The 24640-nt window shown below is 36.6% G+C and overlaps 1 protein-coding gene across 1 annotated transcript in view; it reads right to left on the bottom strand.

Moving 5' to 3' along the window:
* Positions 1 to 1691: 1691 nt before the first annotated feature.
* LOC6034019 overlaps positions 1692 to 24640 on the bottom strand; it is an 82273-nt gene continuing 59324 nt past the window's right edge. The window contains 10 exon segments of the mRNA XM_038266161.1: positions 1692 to 2913; positions 3836 to 4017; positions 4080 to 4211; positions 4275 to 4502; positions 4505 to 4732; positions 4735 to 5149; positions 5214 to 5513; positions 5574 to 5788; positions 5849 to 5887; positions 5890 to 6034. Of these exon segments, the coding sequence (XP_038122089.1) occupies positions 2734 to 2913; positions 3836 to 4017; positions 4080 to 4211; positions 4275 to 4502; positions 4505 to 4732; positions 4735 to 5149; positions 5214 to 5513; positions 5574 to 5788; positions 5849 to 5887; positions 5890 to 6034 (2064 nt within the window). The 3' untranslated portion in view covers positions 1692 to 2733.

Consider the following 24640-nt stretch of genomic DNA (forward strand, 5'->3'; position numbering starts at 1 on the left):
TTTTAAATCAATTTTAAAAATTAACTAAGTGGCTCTTCATGACAGAAAAGGCCCTACTTGACAGCTCGTTCCAAGGTGAACACAGTTGATCCATGAAAAAAAATGTTGTCTTGTTAAATTTTTTTGCATTAAAATAAAAAAAAGTGATCTTAAATGGTTTTTAATCGTGTTTTTTACCGTATTACACAACAATTGGGTACTAAAGCCCTATGTCAAGTTTTAGGTACAACGGTAAAAAAAAAACAATTAAAAACCATTTCTGATCACTTTTTTTTTTCATTTTGATGCACATTTTTTTTGACAAGACAACATTTTTTCGATGGATCAACTATGATTCTCTTGGAACAAGCTGTCAAGTACGAGCTTTTCTGTCAAAAGAACCATGAGGTTTTCTTTTCAAAATTGATTAAAAAATCCATTTTAAACTCTTTGTGGTCGTACAGAGGGTCATTGTACTCAGAAAAATAAGCTGTATCGCTGTAAACAATAATATCAGCAATCTGAGCTTCAACTTTCAAAAATATTTGCAACGGTCTTAAATGAAAAAAAGTGATTAGAAATGGTTTTAAATCTTGTCTTTTACCGCTGTACATAAAAAATTACAAAGGGCTTTAGTACCCAATTATATATTGGTATATTCTAAATAGCATTGAGGCCAATATCTGAATACCACTTAAAAATATTTAAACTCATATTTTCAGTTTGCTGCATTTCTTTGAAATTCCAAAAGTAAATTATTTTCTAAACAAAATGAAAAAAACGTTTCATTGTACAACTGATCGTACATTAAAGTATTATTGTCCGTTTCTCTGTATGGTACACGTCGCGCGGCATTTCAGAATGGGCCGCAGACACTGTTGCACTTTTGGTGGCACCAAAAAAAGAAAATAAATTCTCCTGCCCGATTTAACTTTAGCATTTATAGACTTTATCGATTGAATCATAACATCAAAAGAGTTTCTCCAAATAAAATACCAGCATTTGTTCAATTTTGCAGAAATAAACGCAATTTGAAAATTAATGGTAATGTTTCCAAAATACTAGATTTATTTTTAAAAGTTTGGTTTGGATCAATTATTCGAACGAAATCTTGACATAAAGACCGTCAAGACATATGGTTTAAAAGTGCATCTTCTCGTTCATCAACATTTTGAAAAAGAGCGAAAAAGCCGTTCAAAAGAGCCGCTTTTTTTAATGGACGACCTCTAGTCCATGTACATTTTTCGTATTTTTGTCGTGATTGGTGTGCTGCGAGGAGGAGATTGACCTCTGAAAATGCAGCGTCGTCAGTGCATGATTGGCAACGGGAGCGGGCGGTCGTAAAACAATAATTATTCGGAATGAAAAGCGTTTTTATGTACTGCCCATCAGTCCTTCCTATATCATCGTTGATTGGGAGGCACGCCACCGAAAACTCCACGCCACGAAAGACTCCAAAATCAACTTTTTACTTTCGCTCACGTTTTCATGGCGCTTTTGAAATAAAACTGCTTCCAACTTTCGGCAACATGTTTTTTTTGAACTTGTTTAGCCACTCACTTGAAAAGTAGTTTCGAAACATTGTAATTAATTAACAAGCGCTATCAAAAAACAAATTTGTCAATAAAAGATCAATAAAAAATTTGGAAACTCCAAAGTATCGGGCAATGCATTGGTATCTGAATGCAGTTTTCGGATAAATAAAACACATATTTAACACTCACATTTTTCAGGTTATCATCATTTTTCTGACTTTCTGGTGGTTTATTATTCGTTATTACGACTATACATGCATAATATTGAGCGTAATAATATGTTTTTGTTTTTTATGTTGTTTTTTTTTTCACGTTCGAAGGCGGTTTTATCGGACCGGAGAGAATGTTTTTCTTTAATGTCGCAAACTAATCGGCAGCTAACTGCAAACGATCTTCGACGTTACTTGAATACGTATCAAAAATATCGATTTAAACCCTTTTTGTGGATGAATTAAGCTGGATTTTGTGTGTGTTTTTTTTTAGTTTCACTATGTTCCTTCTGTTGTTTTCTCAATTTGTTACTGCTAGTTACGGCTATTATGTTGTTCTTTTGTTCTTCTAGAGTAAGTTGTGAACACGAATATTTTTGTATGCTCTCATATATTTTTGCGAACTTGATTATAGAATACTTCGCGCTTTTTTTTCGACTTTTGTTAAGAGTGAATATTGTGTAATGATTTTTGTTTTAGATTATTGAATTTCATGTAAGGGGTTTTTCTGTGTTTGACTATTTTGTTTTGCTAAATTTATTTGACATTTAGAAATTGCTTTTATTGTGTTCAGTTTTTCTCTCAATAATTGTACAAATATATGGACAGATAAATAAAATTTACATATAAAACAATGGTTCTACGTACTTTATACAGACAATAATTCTAAATATAAAATAAACTTTCTATACTCTGTTTCAAAAACGAAAATAACAACGTTTCTTATCATATCTATTAATTGGGGTTTCTTTATTTGCGTCTTCCTTAACATGTTTTGATTTGCAGCATTTTAATCACCCCAACTGAACCAAGCAATGCAAGGAAGCAGTTTCCTTCTCAATTGTATGGGGAATATGTTGGGGATGTCTACTTACATAAATTACGTTAATTTACCTTCCATGCTCACTAATCAGTATATCAGACTTAAAGGATAAAAGGTTTTTTCTTTCTTTACAAACAACGAAAAAGAATTATGTGTAGAAAACGTATCGCTGACTTGAGTAAAGTTGTTAGTTGTGTAGCCAGCTACTTGGCACCCATTGTGGTTCCCGCTCGAGGGAGTTGATTTCGGCCAGCAGTTGATGGTAGGCCCGCTCGGTATCATTGTTGATGATGATCATGTCGAACAAGTGGCCCCACCGCGCCTCCATGTCACGTGCCGTGGCGATGATTTCCTTCAGTTCCTCCTCCTGTAAATTAGTGAAAAAAAGTAGCAAATTGAAACAGTTGATCACGTGCCCTTAACTCTGCGCAGTTTCATTTCGGTCGGTGGTCGGTTATTTCAATTTAGACAACGCGTAGTTTCTGTACTGTCTTTGTCACCCAAAACTTATGTAAATTATGTCAACGTGGAAAATAACTCAACAGAATACTTCTCTATAAACGTGTAACAGGTATCATGTATCGAGAAATTAAAAGTGAGAGTGTGTGCGTGCAACATGGAGTTAAACTTTTCAAAGTGCTATGGTAATCTTCACAGCAACTTCACAGAAAGTTTAACTCCATGTTGCACACACTCTCACTTTTAATTTCTCGATAAGGCTTTCTAAGCCCAGTGAAAAAAATATAATTTTACTCAAAAATGACGAACTCCTCGTCACAGTGTCCTGATGCAAACAATGATCGAGCTGTAGCTGTCACAGCCCTGCGAAGTATGTTGGCTGACATATCGGGCAGTCATTCAAATAAACCAGCTAGAAGTCGCTTGACAAAAAAAATTTGCTAGAAAGAGATAGGAAACCTGATGCAAACAAACGTCCAGCTGTCATGTAAACATGCTTTGAATGTGTTGGTAAATTTCTGACTAGAAAGCCTTATAACAGTTGATAAGGCAAGATTGGTGTTGAAGTGTATGAGTTGCATTTGGACCGGCTATCGGTGTCCAGTACACGACATCACGGAAACGGACATGAGGTCAGTGGGTAGTTGAGTGGTTAATGATCGGCAGCAATAGAGTTATCTACGTGCGCATGTATTGCGTGTACGTACACGAAAAAAAGTGAAGTTAAATTTTGTACCAGCCAGCAAAACAAATGGTGTGCTAGTGTGTGTGAGATCGGGCTTAGATAGCTCTATTATGCGGCGTCCGGAACTTCGTTTCTCAGAACTTACCTTGTACGGTTCACCCGTTCGTATTCGCTTCTGGCGAAGCTTCTCCAAACTGGGTGGCGCAACCAGCACGGTGTAGGGCTTCAGATCGGATGATCGCAGCAGCTTTAGGCTCTGCGGGTGCAGGTTCAGTACGCAAATCTTTCCACTGGCCACAACGGCACGGATGGCTTCCAGAGAAGTACCTGAATAGAGAGGAACTATGTATTCAACTGAGCTTGCGGGGAATTTATGTGCCATTGCTAACCGTAATACGCCTTTTCGTATTCGCCGTGCTCGACAAACTTTCTCGCGAGTATATCTGATTCAAACTGTTGCCTTGAGATAAAGTGATAGTCTTGTCCGGGTATTTCACCTTCGCGCTGGGGCCTTGAAGTATCTGAAATAGGAAAAGTTTTGGATTCGAGAAAATGTTCAAAGCGATAAGGTTTGAATAACTTACGAGGTATGGCAGCTGCAAATCGTTCGGAGTCGGCCATCAGTCGTTGCCGCAGCTCGTGCCGCCCTATGTTGGGTGGACCAATCAGCACAATTGGTCGTTTGTGGGATGCACGTGGATAGTACAGGGCGACTTCCTCGTAGGTGAGAATCTCCTCCGGATCCGGATCTTCGGCGGTTGCCGTTGCGTACAACGGGTAACCGTGTTCGCTGCTAGGCTTCTTCTTCTTTTCCGGCCCTTGCGAGCACACAGAAGCGTCGAACCGCCCGCTTTTCCGTTGGCGTCTTTCCTCGTTCGGAGTCCAACCTCACCGGCAATCGCAAGCTTCATCGACTCTCGTTGGTGTTGGAACGACTGACTCGGTATAAGACCGGCGAGAGTTTGGTCCTGTTCGCCCTCGCGGTATGCTTGCCACCAGTTTGGATCATCGCGAGATATCACATGCAGAACGTCTCCTTTTGAAAGCTGATGCCCAGCTCACGACACGGAATATACAGATCGTCCTCAGGATCGTAGTCGAAATGGGCTCGCACATGCAGCACCGGAGGATCGCGCATTCCCGGAACCATCGGTGGAATCCCGGCGGTCACCACGAGGAACGTCAACGTTCCACTCATGGCTCCAAGCAGGGCACAAACGTCGTTAACGGATTTACCACGCATTTCGATCCCGTTGACCTCGAGCAGCTCATCACCCTCGTGCAGCAATCCGGACTTTTCAGCTGCTCCACCACGCACCACCCGGCCAACGACCACGGCCTCACCCTCGTTGCGAACGGTCGCTCCCAGTGGTTCCGAAGATTTCTCGATCTGTATTATCCTAATGTGGTCCTGACTGCCGTCCCGTAACACACCCAGTGGAACGCTCATAGGTTCGCGCTGCAAAGAGAAGATGCATTTGATTAACCGACCTAGGATCGGATCAACGACCGGGATACCGTACCTTGGCTATATTATTGTTATTGTTGTTCACTAAGCTAGTGTTATTTGGAATTGATGGCATAACTGACGTCGGTTTGACCGGAGTGGCCACCACCCCGGCCATTGTATTGTTATTGTTCAATGGCAATGGCACCACGGGACTTGCACCGCTGGCCGCACTAACGCCGAACGCCGGTGTCCGGTCGGTGGTGGACGCGATACGATCATGCGCCAGCAGCAACCCCTCCATCTCGTACGTCGACAGTAGATCACACAATTCAATTGCGGCCGGCGAACTGGATTGCGCCAGGGATTCGACACACTGGAAGTAAGGATAGGGTTAGTTTCAAGGGCTGACCACGTGGAAATCCAAACAACTTACGTCCTTGACCAGTGCCTGAGCATTTGAGCAAATGGGGTTCTGTACTTTGGGTCGCCGCCTTTCGAGGACGGCCGTACGTGCGGCGAGGGCACGCGCTATACCCGGCCCAAGCAGCAGACTCTGGGCGGCCGTAACTCTGCCAGCGAGGGCGGCCAATCCGTGCTTGTTGAGGTGACCCTGCAATCGCTGCAGTGCCGACACCAGCTCAGCGTATCCTGCAATATCAATTCATTAAATACCTAAAAAAAATCTACTTGTCCAAGTCCCAATCCTACCGATGATCTTTTCCGGCTCCTCGTCATCAGCGTACGCCCGTTGTCCACGCCGATGGCGGGCTTGTCCGCCGCGACCGGATTATCTTGCAGTGCTCGCAGCCGCTGGGAGCCACGCAGGCTGTTCCGCAGAAAGTCATTCTGGGCGGCTATTCGCTCCTCCTCCTCTCGTCGACGGCGGAGTTGTTCCTGTTTAAATAGAACAAAAATATCTGAATTAGTGTTCAACCCTCCAAAGGTTTTTAAACTCTTTAAAGCTTCACAGAGTTTCTGTAAAACTCGCCTGTTTCTGCATGTAGAACGAGTTGGAGTGTATCAGGTTGTTGCCGCTGCTACCGTTGGCAACTTTTCCGTTGCCACCGTAGTCGGTAACCATCGTAGGGGTTTAAAGTCGATTTGTTCACTTTTTCCGAATAGCTTGGACAGCCCTATCTACTACAAAGTCTTCGTGGCACTTGGACACTGTTGGTCATTGCAGTCTCTTGAGGTGTTCAAGAAGTTTCAAATATCGTTCTAAATCCCTTTGTCTAAATACGCAGCAACATATTTTGTTAAAACATCCAGAAATAGGAATCAACAATTGTTTAGCAGTTTTTGAAACGATATGGTTTATTCTGAATCATGCATTATTCTCTACGTTTATCTCAGATGTTCTGAACCAAACAAGAAAAAAGAAATAGGAATAATTTGGAAATTTATTTCGAAAAGCACAACCAAGCTTGAACAAATAAGGTAGATTTATATGTTGCACTTGTTTCTGTACGGTTGAGATGGAATTACTCATTTTTACCATTGATGTTTTGAGCATTCAAGAGCTCTCAGGAACACAAAGTTTGGCTTTGAATGTCCCAGCAAAATCAAATGGCATCGTTATATTCCAAATTGACGCCGTCGTGCTATCACAGGGGTGCTCAAAGTTTTTGGATGCCGGGCCAAATTTGAAGCTCAAATGAGCTTGCGGGCCATATGTACAAAATTTGTTTTTTTATATAATGAAAAAAACACGATTTATAAATGTAAAAGACTAATTTTACATTTATTCTTAAAATTTATCATTTTCGTTAACATATTCGTAATTGAAAAATAATAGAAAACGGAAAATGACAGTTTTTCTTCAGTTTTGATGATATTATTATTGTTTTCGGTATTTGAAAAAATGTATTTAGTTGTATGTACTTGTGTTTTCATTGAAATTTAAAGTTTTTTTCTCTATATTTTGAAAATGGGAACATCAAATTGGAACAATTTATGTTAAGGCATAATTTTATCTTTAAATTGACTGTAACAAATGAAATTTGTTGGATTTTTATTTAACAATTAGGCCGATGCAAACATTTAAAAAAAGATTTTGTTCCTCAACTCTAGCCATGGTCGAGGAGAGGCAAAAAAATAAAAGAAATACATAAAATTTATTGATGCCAGGATATTCAGTATTCCAATGAAAAAAAAATGTTGAAAAATGATAAAAACACATTTTGATTTGCAACCATGATTTTTAAAATATGTAAGATTCGACGAAAAAAAAAACATTTCAGCAAAAAAAATTTTTGTTGTTCATTCAGAGATCACTAAAATTCACAGCTTTTTTCAATAAACCCTAAGCATGCCCAAAATTATTAAAAAACGCAGAGAAATGTATTTAAAATGGATTTCAGCTGATTGCACTTAAATAACAAAAGCTTTGAACTATATTTGCTACCTCTTTATTCCTCCGATTTCAAAATTTAGTCTGTCTGAATGAGATGGTAGTCAATCAGATTCGTTATCCAACTGTCATGAGTTCGAATCCCAAGGTGGAATGTTTCTAAGTGCAAAGTGAATTTGAGGCCCAGTTCATTGGTCATAATAACTTTTAAATTAATATGGAACGCTTATAATTTTTCTTTTATTACAGTTTTATACCTTAGTCAAATTTGAAAGTTTCATAAACATTTCCAAAATGTTTGAGCATTTTGACAATATTTACTAGTTTCACACACATTGAAACGTGTGAAAATGTTTCAATTAGAAAGATTTTTGAACAACATATTTGTATCGTAAAATAAGAACAAAAAAAGAATAAATTTTTTGTTTTATATTAACAAAGAAAAAAAAAGATTGGCATTAAAATTTCAAAATAAAGTTTCATTTTGAAAAAAAAAATAAAATCATTTTACAAATGGTCAACGGTCCATTTTACTTGATCATTCAAAATGAGACCGCGGGCCATAAAATATCACCTCGCGGGCCACGTTTGGCCCGCGGGCCATACTTTGGTCACCCCTGTGCTATCATGTCGTTTGTCGCTTTTTGACGTTCCGAGAAAAAATGGTTTTAATATTTGACCTTGAATAAACACAAACGAGAGCACACAATGTAAACAATAACAAACACGTTTTGTTTGGTTGACCATTCTGTGCATCGTCCTGAAGCTTGGTTGAATTTGGTAGTCGAGCTGGTATCTGTGTCAAACGCGTTCTGACCTGAAATCCCTTTGGCCAGTTGTCACACTTACATCAATTTTCAGGCTGTGTCAAGATAGCACGATAAAATTGAAACTTCTTTCATAAGAAACGTGACAAAAATGCAAGGAGTTTTTTTCGGTTTTTATGGAATATCTCAGGATTGAAATCAAATTTTGGGAATCTGTGAAGGTCAAAAGGTGCGGCACAAAATGGCGTTCTTAACCCTCTAACGCCCAGAGCTGTTTGCTTATCGTAAAAATAGTAAATGGCTAAATTTTGGTAAAATGATGCAGGAAATACTTTACTTTGACCCACAAACATCGAATTGGTGCAAAAAAGTTGAATTTGAAGTGGTGCACCAGAGCACCATCAGGAAGGTAAGCAACTTTTTTTTAAATCGCATAATCTCGTTTTCTTCAAATCTATTGGTTCATTTGTTTGAAAATGCTTCGAAATGTGTTAAAAACTACTTATGCTTTCCTTTAAGACCATATTTCTGAAGCATTAACTACAAATTCTAAAATCTCTGCTTTTCCAGGTTTCTTTGATTGGCTCATTCAAAACCCACAAACAACCATTTTCATGAAAAATGAGGAAAATGATAAAACTATCGGTCTAATAACAATGTTTTGTCTTGTTTATGAATAGTCAAAACGTTTATAAACTTTTGTTTTGATAAAAATAAGCTTTTTCTATAATTTAGAAAAAAGTGCTCCTGAATATTTAGTTGCTCATATGCCTAGGTGGTGCTCTGGTGCTCCAAATGAAAAAGGTAGAAAAACACTTAAAACCGGTCCAAACTTACAATGTTATTCACAGGGGTTCTTGTCCAAGATTCAAATGATAGCAAAACATTTTTTGTTTCATAAAATTTTGTGTTTGGTAATTTTTACGGGCTTTCGAAAAAAGGTCTTATTTATTTTCCTAAAATTGGCCCATTTTTGTATACATTTCACACTGTAACTTTGCTTGTGCTTAACCAATTTTGATGAATTTTGGGGAGATGTTAGTATACATTCTACATGAACACCTGCAACTTAAAGCACCATGAAAATTTGTGTCTGGAGTAACCATGAGCGGGAGAGGTTTAACTCAATTTGGCCCAAAATGCACGTACGACAAGTTAGCACGACGGCGACGAAATAATCTATGTTTAGACATAAAAATTACACTATCCTCCAAAAATGGTTGGTTATTTTATGTTTAAATTTGTTAAGTGTGAAGTTTGATCTGATAATAAACAATCCGAATTTGTTGGCTCAAAATTGCTAAAATTCCTACCATTTTTTAGAATTGTCTACCATATTTTGAGTAGAATTTACCAATGTCAAATTGTAAAAAAAAAACAAATACAGATTGTTGTTTCGCTTATCAAAACTTACAGCCCAAAACTCATGGACAGCAATGAGATTTAACAAAAAAGTTGAGTTTCGCAATTATTTCGCCCGCCTTAATTTTTTTTTTATTTGGATGAAACTTCGTTCTTGTATTTGCTATGTCAAAAGAAGTCAGTTTGCATCATTTTTTTCCATACAAATGAGGAATATTACCTTTTCAAAAGAGTTGGTCTCAAAATTTGAAATTATATTTACTGAAGAGATCGGAAAATTTCACAAAATGATGATACAAAATTACTTCTTTTGATATAGGGAACACAAGTTTCATCCAAATAAAAAAAAGTTCAATTTTAGAGCAGGATTATAGCCTTACCTCAGTGAGGAAGGCAAAAAAGGAATAAGGGAAACTTCAGTTCCGTAAACAAAGAAAAGTAGATTTGACCATTAGGCATAATGCCATTTAGCATAACGCCGTTTGGCATAATGGCTATTTGACATAATACATTAATTCAACGTTAATTCAATATTAAAATCGTTTTTGCCTTCCTCACGTTACTGAGGAAAGGCTATAAAATCACTCGAAAAATGAACTTCTTCATTAGACCTCCTAGACCCACCTTCATGTATACCTATCGACTCAGAATCAAATTCTGAGCAAATGTCTGTGTGTGTGGTGGGATGTTGATCAAAAAATTGTCACTCGATTATCTCGACATTTGCTGAACCGATTTTGTCCGTTTTGGCGTCATTCGATCCGTCTTGGGGTCCCATAAGTCGCTATTAAAAATTATGTAGTTTAGTTAAGTACTTCAAAAGTTATGCTAAAAAAACGATTTTAACAAAAGTCCGGAAGATTGTAAAAAGGGTGGTTTTTGTAAGAAAACCCGTCATGCTATACATTTTCAGAAAGGAATTTAAAAGACCTTTCCAACGCGTCGAAGACATTGAAGATCTGATAAATCTATCAAAAGTTATAAGCACTTAAGTGTTATTTATACGCTTTTTGGAGGCCGGATCTCAGATAAGTTGATGAAAACGTTGTCCGGATCTCTCATGCGACCTATCGTTGGATAGGTATTCAAAAGAGCTTTCCAACGCGTCCAAAACATTGAAGATCTGACAACCCTATCAAAAGTTATAAGCACTTAAGTGTTATTTACGCACTTTTTTGAGGCCGGATCTCAGATATTTTGATGAAAACGTTGTCCGGACCTATCATGCGATCTATCGTAGGATGGGTATTCAAAAGAACTTTCTAACACGTCCAAAACATTGAAGATCTGACAACCCTATCAAAAGTTATAAGCACTTAAGTGTTATTTACGCAATTTTTGCATTTTGGATGGCACCCTTTAAATGTGAGGAAGGCGCCAACCACCTAAGGGTGGATTAAGTAACGTTTTTTTAAATAAATAGTACATTACTTAACATAAAAAAAAACTTTTCTGGAGAAAATAAGATAGAACCATTTCTAGCAGCGTTTTTGGGGGCACAGAATTTATATTTATATTTATAAAATTTAAAAAAAAAAACTTGAAGATAATTGTTTTTATATTATATGTATAAGAAATATTATTAAAAGTTTTTCTCACAGCGCTGTTATTAAAGGCACTCTCGTTTTTCGTTTTTTACCTTTCTCACCTTACTGAGGAAAGGCTATAAAATCACTCGAAAATTGAACTTCTCAATTAGACCTCCTAGACCCACCTTCACGTATACCTATCGACTCAGAATCAAATTCTGAGTAAATATCTGTGTGTGTGGTGGGATGTTGATCAAAAAATTGTCACTCGATTATCTCGAGACTGGCTGAACCGATTTTGTCCGTTTTGGCCTCATTTGATCCGTCTTGGGGTCCCATAAGTCGCTATACAAAATTATGCAATTTAGTTAGGTACTTCAAAAGTTATGCTAAAAATCGATTTTGACTAAAGTTCGGAAGATTGTAAAAAGGGTGGTTTTTGTAAGAAAACCCGTCATGTTATACATTTTCAGAAAGGTATTTGAAAGAGCTTTCCAACGCATCCAAGACATTGAATATCTGACAACCCTATCAAAAGTTATAAACACTTAAGTGTTATTTATGCACTTTTTGGAGGCCGAATCTCAAATATTTTGACGTTGGATAGGAGATCTGACTACCTTATCATAAGTTGTAAGCACATGAGTGCCCTGCAATATGAAGATCTGACTACCACTAGATTGTGGTATGAATAATGAGTCAAATTGATAAAACATTGAAAAACACCGCCCTTTGGTGTCTATTTTGGATAGCACCCTTTTGTGAGGAAGGCACCAACCACCTTAGGGTGGATTAAGTAACGTTTTTCTTAAAGAATAACTTTTTGTGTTTTACAATTACAATTCAATTAAATATCCAACAATTTTATCGAAGGATGCTTAATGTATTAAATTTCAGTTGTAAAACTGGTTGAACATTAAAAAGTTTTCGAGATCTCCACAGATTCTTGATGACCTGCAAGAAGTCTTTCAAATCCAAACATAAATTAGTGTTGAGGAATTGAAACAACTCAAACCCTGATTGAACCAAACCTCAACTGTACGGTTCATAAATCCCACTAATTGCAGCTATAAAATAAATTGACACACAAAAACAAACTCCAGTTCGATATCACTCCTTCTCGTGCGCTCGGGCGCTCTCCGGATCTTAAATTTGGCAGTGACTTAGCACACACTCGCGCACTCAGGACTTAACCTTGTCGCAAATCAATGCCTCACGCGGGCTGCTCTTTGGTGTCATTGATGAATACGATTAAAACCTGCCGCTTCTACTTTGAAAAATTCCCCGTTTCCTCATGTGTTTGTGCGTTGAGCGAGGTGTTGGTCAGAATTGTGCTCCGCGACGACTAAATGTCGATCCGCGATGACGTCAGTTCTAAACGCATTCGAGAAGCATCATAAAATTACATTTAAGCCACACACTGTAAAGTGCATGGTTGTTTTTTTTTTGCGTTGGTCAAGTATTGCACGTAATTTGATTACTGGCGCGGGGGATGAACACTGTTGGCTGCTGGCGCCCCAATTGGGGTTGAGGGGGTGTTTTTTTTTGTTCGGCTAATCACCCTAAGGAACCACACAAGTCGGCTGGATTAGCCGAATTCCAAGTTTGAAGTGATTTCATTCTCGCATCAATAATTTAATTACACTGCTCGACGGTCGGCACAGCTAGTCATTGACTTGCCGATTGATTTTTTTTCTTGCTTTGAAGAGTGTGTAATTCCTAATTCAATTAACACCTCCTTGATTAGAGTGTCATTGCGAGGTTCTGGAAGAGAGCTTCTTGGACGTTTGATGACAAGTCGAGGTCTTGGAAGGGTGCTGGATTTGGCCAACCACCCACGGGGTCACACGCAGCTTTCGAGGGGGAAAAAAACCTGAATCGAAATCATTTCGAACACTTTCTTCGAGGAATGTCCACAAAACTCACGAAAACACAAACGCACACCGACAAACACACACACACGTAGAGCAACGGGCTCAGCGGGTCACATCAGTTATATCGAGTGTTGGGCTGTGGACCAGCGAACGGACGGAAGAAAAGTGACCAGACGACAATCGCCGTGCCGCGACGACTGACTGCTGCCGTGGACACGCAGCTCAGAGCCAGCGAGAGTGGAAGGTATGTAGGTACAACAACAACAATAATACTAGCTTAGTTGGGATGTTTTGGAACAGGTATACAAAAGGGGGAAACGGGGTGAAATAAAAATGTAAATACTACGCGCGAGAACACACTCACTCGTATGAGCGGGGGTCGTCGTCGACGGTGGCGGCGGAGTTGTCGTATGGGTGCGTTGTGAGTCGCGTGTTGAGGTGGAACAGGGGTGGTCAAAGTGAAGTTTGATTTAGGATTTTTGTTCTGATCAACATCTGTTTTAAATATCATTTATCATCAACTCGCCATTTGATTACGTAAATCGGAACGAACACGATGATTCACAATGCTTAGAATTTCATTGAACAAAAAAAAAATACAATTGTTTTTTTTCATTTGTATGAAACGTTGTCCATTGATTACAACGTCCAAGAAAGCAAATTGTAGAGAATTTGCTCAGATTTTGAAATATTTTTTCAAGTTGGACAAGGGTGGAAACAATAAAATTGCCTATAACTTGAAAAATTTAACCTCAAAATTGCTACAACTTAAAAACTGCCCTTTATCTAAATTTTGAAAACATAACTTTTCGATTTTAAATTCAGTTGTCACCTTTTGTCTACTAAGGCTGGTACAAATATTCATAGAAGTTTTTTTCAATGAAATATCAAGTGCAATCAGTTGAGTCAATTTAAAACGCATTCCCATTATTTTCAATCATTTCAGCATGTTTGGGCTTATTCAAAATTTCTGTTTTTTTTTTTTAAATTTCCAAAACCGCAAAAAAAATTTTTTTCGCTGAAATTTTTGTTTTTGTCAAATCGGTTTTCTGGCTTATTTTAAGTATCTGTGCAAATTTTAAGCGAAATTGGTTAAGACTAATCCGACTAAAGCTGATGAAAAAAAAGTTTTTCATGGATGGAAGTAGTGCACCGTGCAGATCAAACCGTAAGAAAGTTGAGTTTTCCACACATTTTTTTGAATTTTCCCATACAAACTTCACCTTCGAGTATCAATGGGTAAATGTTACCCAGTTTTGCTAATATTTGGTCAAGAGTCCTAAAATAGCTCAAGGAACAATAATCAGTTTGTGGAGCGAGGTTTTGAAAAAGTCCCTTATTCTGGCACCCTAATGTATGAAGGCTTGTTTGATGTAATGCTGTAAAAGGTTTATTTGGACAAAAGGACGATTCCTTTGGACAAATTTTCATACAAGTAAAAAAAAACATAATGCAGAGTTGATTTGGCAGAATTGCTCAAATTAAAAATGCTGTAATGCTGTAATTTCAACTTTACAAATTATAAGGTATTTAAAATGTTTGGTTCAGCGATATTTTGACAATTTTCGATGAAATCGAGGCTTCTTTTAAAATTTTATGTATTGATACTGTGTGCTTCACCGCATACACCGTTTAAAACCGTGGCCCAAAAAAAAACAAATATTATGTTAAAAATCGTGTTGAATTCAGGTTCAAGAACTCTTTTGGGTATGTCGAGTAAAAAAATCCGAGTAAAACATTTCGATTTACTGTTCAGAGGTTCAATCCGGGTATCATGGATCAATGAATATCCGGATATTGATCTAGCTTAAAAAATGTGGGGTTCACGTGAACGCGTGTCCTTTGTTTTGAATTACGTCATAACGATATAAAACTATAAATAAAATGTTTCCGGATTCACAGATTGTGCATAGACAGAAAAAAGTGTGAATTCACTCTACAAGGAAATGATGAATCACATGTAAACTATGGATTGAACTTTGAGCGTCCAATTTCCCGTTCCCCGAAATTCAAGTGGATGTATAACATTTCTTAATATTTTGGAACCATTTTTTTAAATACTCTGGAAAAAATTATAAAAGAAGAAACTCAAGTTAATCCCAAGATTTAGATCTGAAGCAACTGGAAATAGACCTTGCTTAATGAAAATAAACTATTACAATTCAGGTAATCTTTTTACAGAATAATTGGAAGAAAAGCACTGGTGCAACAATGGGGGCAAGGTAAAATATGCAAAAATGGAAGAGCGATTGTGGAATGATGTAAATTTATCAGAAAAAACGTTCAACCGAAGTCAATTATAAACCTGAAAACCATGTGTCAAAAACATTTAAAAAATCATTTAAAAACTACTTTGTATTGGGGTAATTCTCTACCAACTCACACGAAATCGGGAAAAGTTGCCCCGACCCCTCTTCGATTTGCGTGAAACTTTGTCCTAAGGGGTAACTTTTGTCCCTGATCACGAATCCGAGGTCCGTTTTTTGATATCTCGTGACGGAGGGGCGGTACAACCCCTTCCATTTTTGAACATGCGAAAAAGAGGTGTTTTTCAATAATTTGCAACCGGTAACTTTTATGATAAATTTGATGGCGTACCAGAATAAAAAAACGTATTTTTCATCGAAAAACACTAAAAAGTTTTAAAATCTGCCATTTTCCGTTACTCGACTGTAAAAATTTTTGGAACATGTCATTTTATGGGAAATTTAATGTATTTTTTGAATCTACATTGACCCAGAGGAGTAATTTTTTCATTTAGAACAAAAATTTTCATTTTAAAATTTCGTGTTTTTTCTAACTTTGCAGGGTTATTTTTTAGAGTGTAACAATGTTCTACAAAGTTTTAGAACAGACAATTACAAAAAATTTGATGTATAGACATAAGGGGTTTGCTTATAAACATCACGAGTTATCGCGATTTTACGAAAAAAAAGTTTTAAAAAAGTTACTTTTTGCGTTTCTCTTTGTTTCGTCGTCCGTGTCTGTCGCGGGTGACCATGAACGGCCATGACCGATGACGACCAACTTTTTCAAAACTTTTTTTCGTAAAATCGCGATAACTCGTGATGTTTATAAGCAAACCCCTTATGTCTATACATCATTTTTTTTGTAATTGTCTGTTCTAAAACTTTGTAGAACATTGTTACACTCTAAAAAATAACCCTGCAAAGTTAGAAAAAAACACGAAATTTTAAAATGAAAATTTTTGTTCTAAATGAAAAAATGACCCTTCTGGGTCAATGTAGATTCAAAAAGTACATTAAATTTCCCATAAAATAACATGTTTGAAAAATTTTTACAGTCAAGTAACGGAAAATGGCAGATTTTTTAAAACTTTTAAGTGTTTTTTTCGATGAGAAATACGTTTTTTTCGGAATTCTGAGTACGCCATCAAATCGGGCGTCTAATTTTACATAAAAGTCCCTTAGACACCAAATTTCTATCTCATTATCGTTTCCGGCTGCAAATTATTGAAAACACCTCTTTTTTCGCATGTTCAAAAATCGGAGGGGTACCGCCCTCCGTCACGAGATATCAAAAAACGAACCTCGGATTCGTGATCAGGGACAAAAGTTACCCCTTAGGACAAAGTTTCACGCAAATCGAAGAGGGGTCGGGGCAACTGCTTTGTGAGTTGGCGGAGAATTACCCATTGTTCTACGGGTGCTCAAAAAGTGCAAACATATTTTAAAAACTTGCTCCAAATAGTTGAAAACATTGAGTTGTTTCAAGTAAAATAAACACGAAAAGTTAGATTTTTAAGGGAAAACTAAAAATCTTAACAAATTAGGGGAAATATGCCCATTCTAATCACTCTAAGCCGTTCGACCAATTCTTATCACTTTTCCGTTTTCCGCTATTAAATCAATATTTTCAGATGTTTCAACAATGGAGAGTTGCTTGCTCACTTTTATTTGACCTATTCATTACTTTGGAACAGTCAAAAACACTTTATGAAAGCTGTAATTCAAGATCAAAGTGCTGATAGGTCGATAATAGAAATAGGCTGAGAAAGGGTATTGTTCCCCTAGTTCATTAACTGGAACCATTATGACTTGTTTTAGAAAATTTATTTGTTATGAAAAACTTAATTCCTGCATGTTTTTTTTTTTCATTTCAACTTAATTTGTCAAACCATACTCTCTCAAGCTGGTCAAAAAGAAAAGTTTTATAGAAATTTCATTATTGTGGAGTATGGATTCATTTTCTTTACTGTCCAAACACTTTGATGAAAAAACTTCTCAACAAAAAATACCAAAGATCAATTTTTTGTGGTTTGGTTGAGCGTTTTAGCAGAATGCATTAATATGAATACAAAGAGACGATTTGTTCCAAATTTAAATCAAATTGCATTCAAATTTAAATGTTTGAAGACGCGCAAAAGTGTTCACTTGAAGTTATTTTTTCTCTGTTATTTTTGATATCTGTTGGTTCGAATGTTAAATATCCAGAGATTCGGAAGTATTTTGTTATGTTGCGATGAACAAAAATTGCGAAATTTGAAGAATGTTTTCCAAAAGCCATAGATTTTAAATCGACAACTCCCTATTGGTCCTATTTTCAATAATTAAAAATTAAATCTCTGCAAAATTTTGCAATCTTTCGAAATAAAAATGTTTCCAATTTTCAAAATCAAGCGTAACATTTTTAAAAAGTACATAAACTTTGTAATTAGAAAATATTCTTGAAAATAAGTCTTTTTTTTAATTTTGTGCAGATTTGGTTTCCTCAAATCTAGATCCGGTCGTTTTGAAACAAACTGAAAATAAAGAACACACCACTGAATACTTTGAGAACCCCTGGTCTAACCCACCGTGTCGTGGTGGTGACCGACACCTGACGACGACAACAAACACACAGTCGGCCGTCCAGTCCATCTGAGTCAGAGCCACCTCAACTCTATGCTGAACGTTGTAGGTATAGGTTGGTACCAGTTTGGAAGAGACCAAAATAAGCTCACCTTTTTGGACTGCAAGCTGACCCGCTGAAACACGTGTCTGTTTGTGCTCCCACTTTTGTCTCGGTCAAATTGAGTACACTAATGCAAAAGAACAATTGAAGTTATTTCGTTTATATCGAAATGAGCCCAGTTGGTTTATGAATGATTTAATCTGAGACACTATACTATCACAGCTGGTTAAATTGTGTGCGTGTTCACTTGTTTGTGTGTTCGTTACAGGTGAGATTGTTTTGTTTACACACCTTTACGGCAACTTCTGCTTTTGAGTGGGGGTGCGTTCAGTAGAGTAATTGTGAGTGCGATGCCATTGCTCTTAAAAATTTTGTTAGCTTTATTCTGATCGATAGAGTTTTTAATGTATGGGATGTTTGAGACTTCGCCAACACCTCTATTATTTCATTGTATTTTCAACAAAATGTGCTCATTCAAATTGATTTTATTTTTTGCATGGTGGGACGGATCCAAACACATGGTGTTCAACAGTAAACGGTTATGGGAGCGCCAGAATCACTATGTTTGCGATTACATTTCAAATTTCTCGTCAACAATATATTTATCGATCTACATTATTTAATGTGAAATATTTACTCAGTTAAATTTGGATAATGTAACTTAAAAACGTTACTTAATCCACCTTTAGGTGGTTGTTGCCTTCCTAACATTCATAAAGTTAATACTACCTCAAAAAAGTGTATGAATAACACTTAAGTTATCAGTATATCTGAGGTCCGGCCAAAAAAAAAGTGTAATAAAACCACTAAAGTACTTATAATTTTTTATATGATTGTTAGATTTTCAGTGTTTTGGCTTTTTTGGAAAGCTCTCGTGATTACCCATCCAAAGATAGGTCGCATGGTAGATCCGAACAACGTTTTCATCAAAATATGTGAGATACGTTCTCTAAAAAGTGTATAAATAGCACTTAAGTGGTTATAACTTTTGATAGGGTTGTCAGATCTTCGACGTTTTGGGCTCGTTGGAAAGGTCTTTTAAATACCTTTCTAAAAAATGTATAGCATGACTTACAAAAACCACCGTTTTTTTGGCATAACTTTTGAAGTCCTTTTCTAAACTTCATAATATTAACTGGGGTCTTGTGAGACCCCAAGAAGGATTGAATGAGACCAAAACGGTCCAAATCGGTTCAGCCAGTCCGGAGATAATCGTGTGCACATTTTTCGGTGCACGGACTTACACACATACACACGCACAGACATTTGTTCAGATTTTGATTCTGAGTCGATAGGTATACGTGAAGGTGGGTCTACGAGGTCGAATAAAGAAGTTCATTTTTCAAGTAATTTTATAGCCTTTCTTTTATAGCCTTTCTTCATTATTATAAAAATGAATACCAAGTTGATTTTCAGGATAGACAATAAATAAAATATATATTTTTAAATAACAACAAGCTTTTCATTGAAAATAATAAGAATTGTGACATGGTATGTAAATAAATATAAAGTGACAATTTGTTTTTTAAAACAAATATTATTTAAACCACACCTCTAATAACTAGCCGTAGGCCCACCAAACGCACCCCTCTACGTAGCCCTGAGAAGACACCTTTCCAAGGGGTGAAACAGAATACTAATCTACCCCAAATAGCAACCCTCTTGCCGTCATGCACCCACACATACACACACCAACAAACCCCAGCACGGTGATGCTTGCGAAGAGGGTCGCGTACATTTTAATTGCATACGTTTTCCTTGTACGCTTTTCCATTATCTGCTGGGAAACAATCGACAGCGCGCGAAAAACGACGCAAACTGTCGAAAAAATGGAAAGGTCTACTATCCCTGGTGGGTGCCATGGTGTATGGCTTTGCAACTATTTTTAAGGTTATTGGGGAAGGGTGAAAAGTAAATTGACATTTATCGAAATAGCTAGATTTAGATTTAATAAAGAAAAGTTTAGTGCTCAGTTATAATTGCGTTTAAAAATCACGTACTCCGAAATTTAAAATAAAATATTGAGTTGCAACTTAGTTAAAATGCGGTGTCAAAAACAGATGATTTCACTCTGAGTAAAGAAAAGGAACACAAAAAGCTATTTTTCGTTACGTATTACGATTAGATAAACAAGTCGTGGAATTATCTCACAGAGTCACTTAACGTGGAAAGTGTCGCGTTCCCGTAAAATAAGCCGTTTAATTAATTCTTTTGTTGTTTGGTCAAAATGCTGCAGACTGTGCTGGCAAATTCGGGACCACTTTCCGAGGTGAGTCTCTGGCTTTCGTAATAAGGGCTTTAATTTAGTTAGTTAAGGTTTTTTTGAATTTTTGAGGGTTTTGAAATTTTGGTAAAACTCTATAATATTAGGAAAATTTGGAATAATTTTTAACAAGATAATTGAACTGTTCAAATACTCAAAAAAAGAACTTTTATCATCAAGCTAGTGATTTTCTTTGGTTGGAATTTAACGGTCCTCTAATATCTGCTCGAAAAAAATTATTATTTGTGTAGAGGAAAGTTACCTGAAGAATTAGCCATAGTTTAATTCAAGATACAAAATATTGCTCGCTGACACCACACAGAAAAAAATCAATTCTCGTAATCGTGAATTACAGTATGTAAAAAAAGTATTTACACCCCTTGGGCACTATGCACATATTGTGATGAAACATCTAAACAATTTAATGTTGACAGAAACCTAGTACTACGTTTTGTTCAGAAACTCATGCCAGACATTTTGCTACAAAAAGCTCATGAAAAGATGATTTCTATAAAAAGTTATATAACAAATACTATTACGAAACTAAAAAGGTGCAAAAAGTTTGTACACCTTTCGAAAAATTAACATAAATAATGTTATTTGTTGACAAATCACCATAAATCCAGTCTCCCAACTTCAAATAGGCATCCTTGACTGATTTATAAAATAATTTGGATTGAATATAAAGTTTACTAACAACTTAGTATAAAAGTTTATATAACTCTGGAAATTCTATATAAAACTTATCTAAACTTAATTTTGCAAACTTTTAATTCAACTAAATGTCAATATATTACCATAGAATTGCTTAATAAACATTTTTGCAATTCCGTCGTGAAACTACTTACTTTTCCTGTCATTCTTGAACGACGAAATAGCCTACTTTTCTGTACCAAAAATAACAGAATCGAATAGCAACACTTTTCAAAATAAATGCTGAAAAGTTGAACTTTTCAGCACTTGTTTCGAAAAGTAACATTTTTCATTTTTTTTATTTAAACGATTTATTGACAAAATACATGAAAATTCGATGAGTGTTTTTCGAAATTGCAAAAAATGTTGTATGGAACTCGCTGCAAAACTTGATTTTTTCAGCACTCGTCGTATTCATCCAACTCGGTGAACCTCGTTGGATAAATGTACGACTCGTGCTGAAAAATTCCTTTTTTTGCAACTTGTTGCATAAACTACTATTTGGAGTGGGTATAACAGTATTTGTATCGATAGAATAGATCAATTTCGTCAACCCGGAATTACGGTCGGAAAATCCGCCGGCATCAATTCTTAAGTATGTGGCATCGGAAAGGGCATAAAATTTCCGATCTTTTGATACCCATACATCTAGGTTTTCTATAAAACCCACGATTTTAAATACCTAGGTAAAAACGTTGTTATGGTTTTGTTTGAGCAATCTGTCAAAAATGCATGGAATTTCGTAATTTTTGTTCTCGTGGATCAAACTTACTTTTTGCCCAGGTATTTAAAAACGTGAGTTTTATAGAAAACCTAGATGTATGGGTATCAAAAGATCGGAAATTTTATGCCCTTTTCGATGCCACATAGGTTGACTTAAGAATTATGGACCGGTTCGAATGCCGGCGGATTTTCCGACGACGTAATTCCGGGTTGGTACGAAATTCCAACGAAAAATCTATTCTATCGATACAAATACCCCCAAAACGGTGTTATACCCACTCCAAAATGTTTATTTAGCAATTCTATGGTAATATATTGACATTAAGTTTAGATAAGTTTTATATAGAATTTCCAGAGTTATATAAACTTTTATACTAAGTAGTTAGTAAACTTTATATTCAATCCAAATCATTTTTTAATCAGTCAAGGATGCCTATTTGGAGTTGGGAGACTGGATTTATGGTGATTTGTCAACAAATAACATTATTTATGTTAATTTTTCGAAAGGTGTACAAACTTTTTTTGCACCTTTTTTATTTTCGTAATAGTATTTGTTATATAACTTTTTATAGAAATCATCTTTTCATGAGCTGTTTGTAGCAAAATGTTTGGCATGAGTTTCTGAACAAAACGTAGTACTAGGTTCCTGTCAAACTTTAAATTCTTTACATGTTTCATCACAAAATGTGCATAGTGCTCAAGGGGTGTAAATACTTTTTTACATACTAAGTTCACGAATGTGAGAACCGAGAAGGAATTTATTCATGAGTATGGTGCATTTGCACCATAAACATATTCCTTCGTGGTTCTCGCATTCGTGATTTCGAGAATTGATTTTTTTCCGTGCAGATATTCAATTTTTAGATGAGTTCAATTTTGTGAAATTTAATGAAGTTTTCAACATCTGAATTAACGGTTCAGCATTCTGCAGATGCTTTAAAAATTTAAATATCAGAATGATTTGCTAAAATCTCTCCAAAAGAAAAACATTTTTAGTTCACCAAAAAAAGAATCAGTAAAATAAGGGAAATAAAATTGTATCTGTTTTCGTGGTTTTTAGCAAAAGGGAGTTTAGGCAAAGTTCCATTTATAACAGTTTTCATAACATTTGGTATTGATAATATCAGGAAATAAGAAAACACTTAGGCCATTGCAAATATCTTCAAATTTTATGTCCCCCATTCAAAATCGGTTCGAAAAATCAGGGGGCAATTTTTTTTTAAACTTCGAAAAAAAGATATCATTACTTGAACATTTTAAAAACTAATGATTGCAAAACAGCTGGGCAGGTGTTAAATTCATTTTAAAATTTTTTTTATATTCAAATGTTAGTACCATAGCCTGTAATTTAGATTTTTGTTCGCCGTTTTTACTTGTTTACCATTTTTACTAAACAATTTTTTTACAGATATTCAAAAATAAAAAAATTAAAACTGCGTTGCGTTTTCTTCATTTAATTCAACATTTTATTATCCATGGACCGTGGTGTAGGGGTAAGCGTGGTTGCCTCTCACCCAGTCGTCCTGGGTTTGATCCCAGAAGGTCCCGGTGGCAAATTTTGAGACGAGATTTGTCTGATCACGCCTTCCGTCGGACAGGGAAGTAAATGTTGGTCCCGGTCTAACCTAGTGGTTAGGTCGTTAGCTCAGTCCAGGTCAGGTGCAGGAGTCGTCTCCCTGGGTCCTGCCTCGGTGGAGTCGCTGGTAGGCCGTTGGACTAACAATCCAAAGGTCGTCAGTTCGAATCCCGGGGTGGATGGAAGCTAAGTTGTAAAAAGAGGTTTGCAATTGCCTCAACAATCAAGCCTTCGGACACCTAGTTTCGAGTAGGAATCTCGCAATCGAGAACGCCAAGGCAATGCTGTAGAGCGAATAATTTGATTTTTTTTTTGATTATCCATGGTAGGGGAACAGCATCTAATTCCAGCGTGCCTCTAATGTTGGCAGGTCAGACATGCAATTAAAGCTAAATAAAAGCGTTTTCAACTGAAATCGAGTGATAAATAGCTCAATAAGAAGTGAGCAAGCAAGTTTCTACCAAAAGTTTTGCAAAATTAGTTGTTTAAATAGTGAAAATCAGCAAATTGGATGGAGTTAGGAGCGAGAGCTTAACCTGCCAAAGATACGAGAATTTCCCCTATGTAAGGGACCATCCAGAAATCACGTGGACACTTTTTTGGGAATCTGTTAACCCCCCTTCCCCTTTCGTGGACAATTGTCCATACAAAAAAATCTGGCTACATTATTTTATGTACTGTGTACAGTTGCCAACAAATCATCCATCGGGCAAAGTTTTCTTAAAAGTTAATTTTTTCTCAAAAATTCTTTTAAATATTTATTGGTAAACGAAATCTCACCGCACACGCAATTTAATTTGAATTGAGTATTTTGTGCAGTTTTAAGTGCCTCACCTTTCTATCATCACAAATCTCCATATGCAAAATAAAAATGAATTTTAGTCAGATGCAATTAGTTAATTTCCTGCTTTTGATGATCTGTGCACCCGGTTTATGAACTTCATGGAGTTACAAGCCATGTTGTACACTGGAACGGGAAAAAGCCAATTGGACCATATCTGACCACTCCGGAACCGTTTCTGGATACCCTGAAAGTGGCCAGGTTGCTATTTTGGTAAAAGCCTATCGTGCGACATATCAAACTTCATGGAATTACATGCCATGCACACTAAAATCAGCAGAAAGCCAATTGGACCATATCTGGCCACTCCAGAACCGGTTCTGGATGCCCTGGAAGTGGCAGATTGCTTTTCTGGTAAAAGCCTATCGTGCGACATATCAAACTTCATGGAATTACAAGCCATGCACACTTGAACTAGGAAAAAGCCAACTGGACCATGTCTGGCCATTCCGGAACCGGTTCCGGATACCCTGGAAGTGGCCAAATGGCTATTTTGGTAAAAGCCTAACGTGCGGCATATAAACTTCATAGAATTACATGCCATGCACGCTGGAACTAGCAAAAATCCAACTGGACCATATCTGGCCACTCCGGAATCGGTTCCGGAT

This window comes from Culex quinquefasciatus, chromosome 3, assembly GCF_015732765.1.
Source record: "Culex quinquefasciatus strain JHB chromosome 3, VPISU_Cqui_1.0_pri_paternal, whole genome shotgun sequence".
Taxonomy (NCBI): Eukaryota; Metazoa; Arthropoda; class Insecta; order Diptera; family Culicidae; genus Culex; species Culex quinquefasciatus.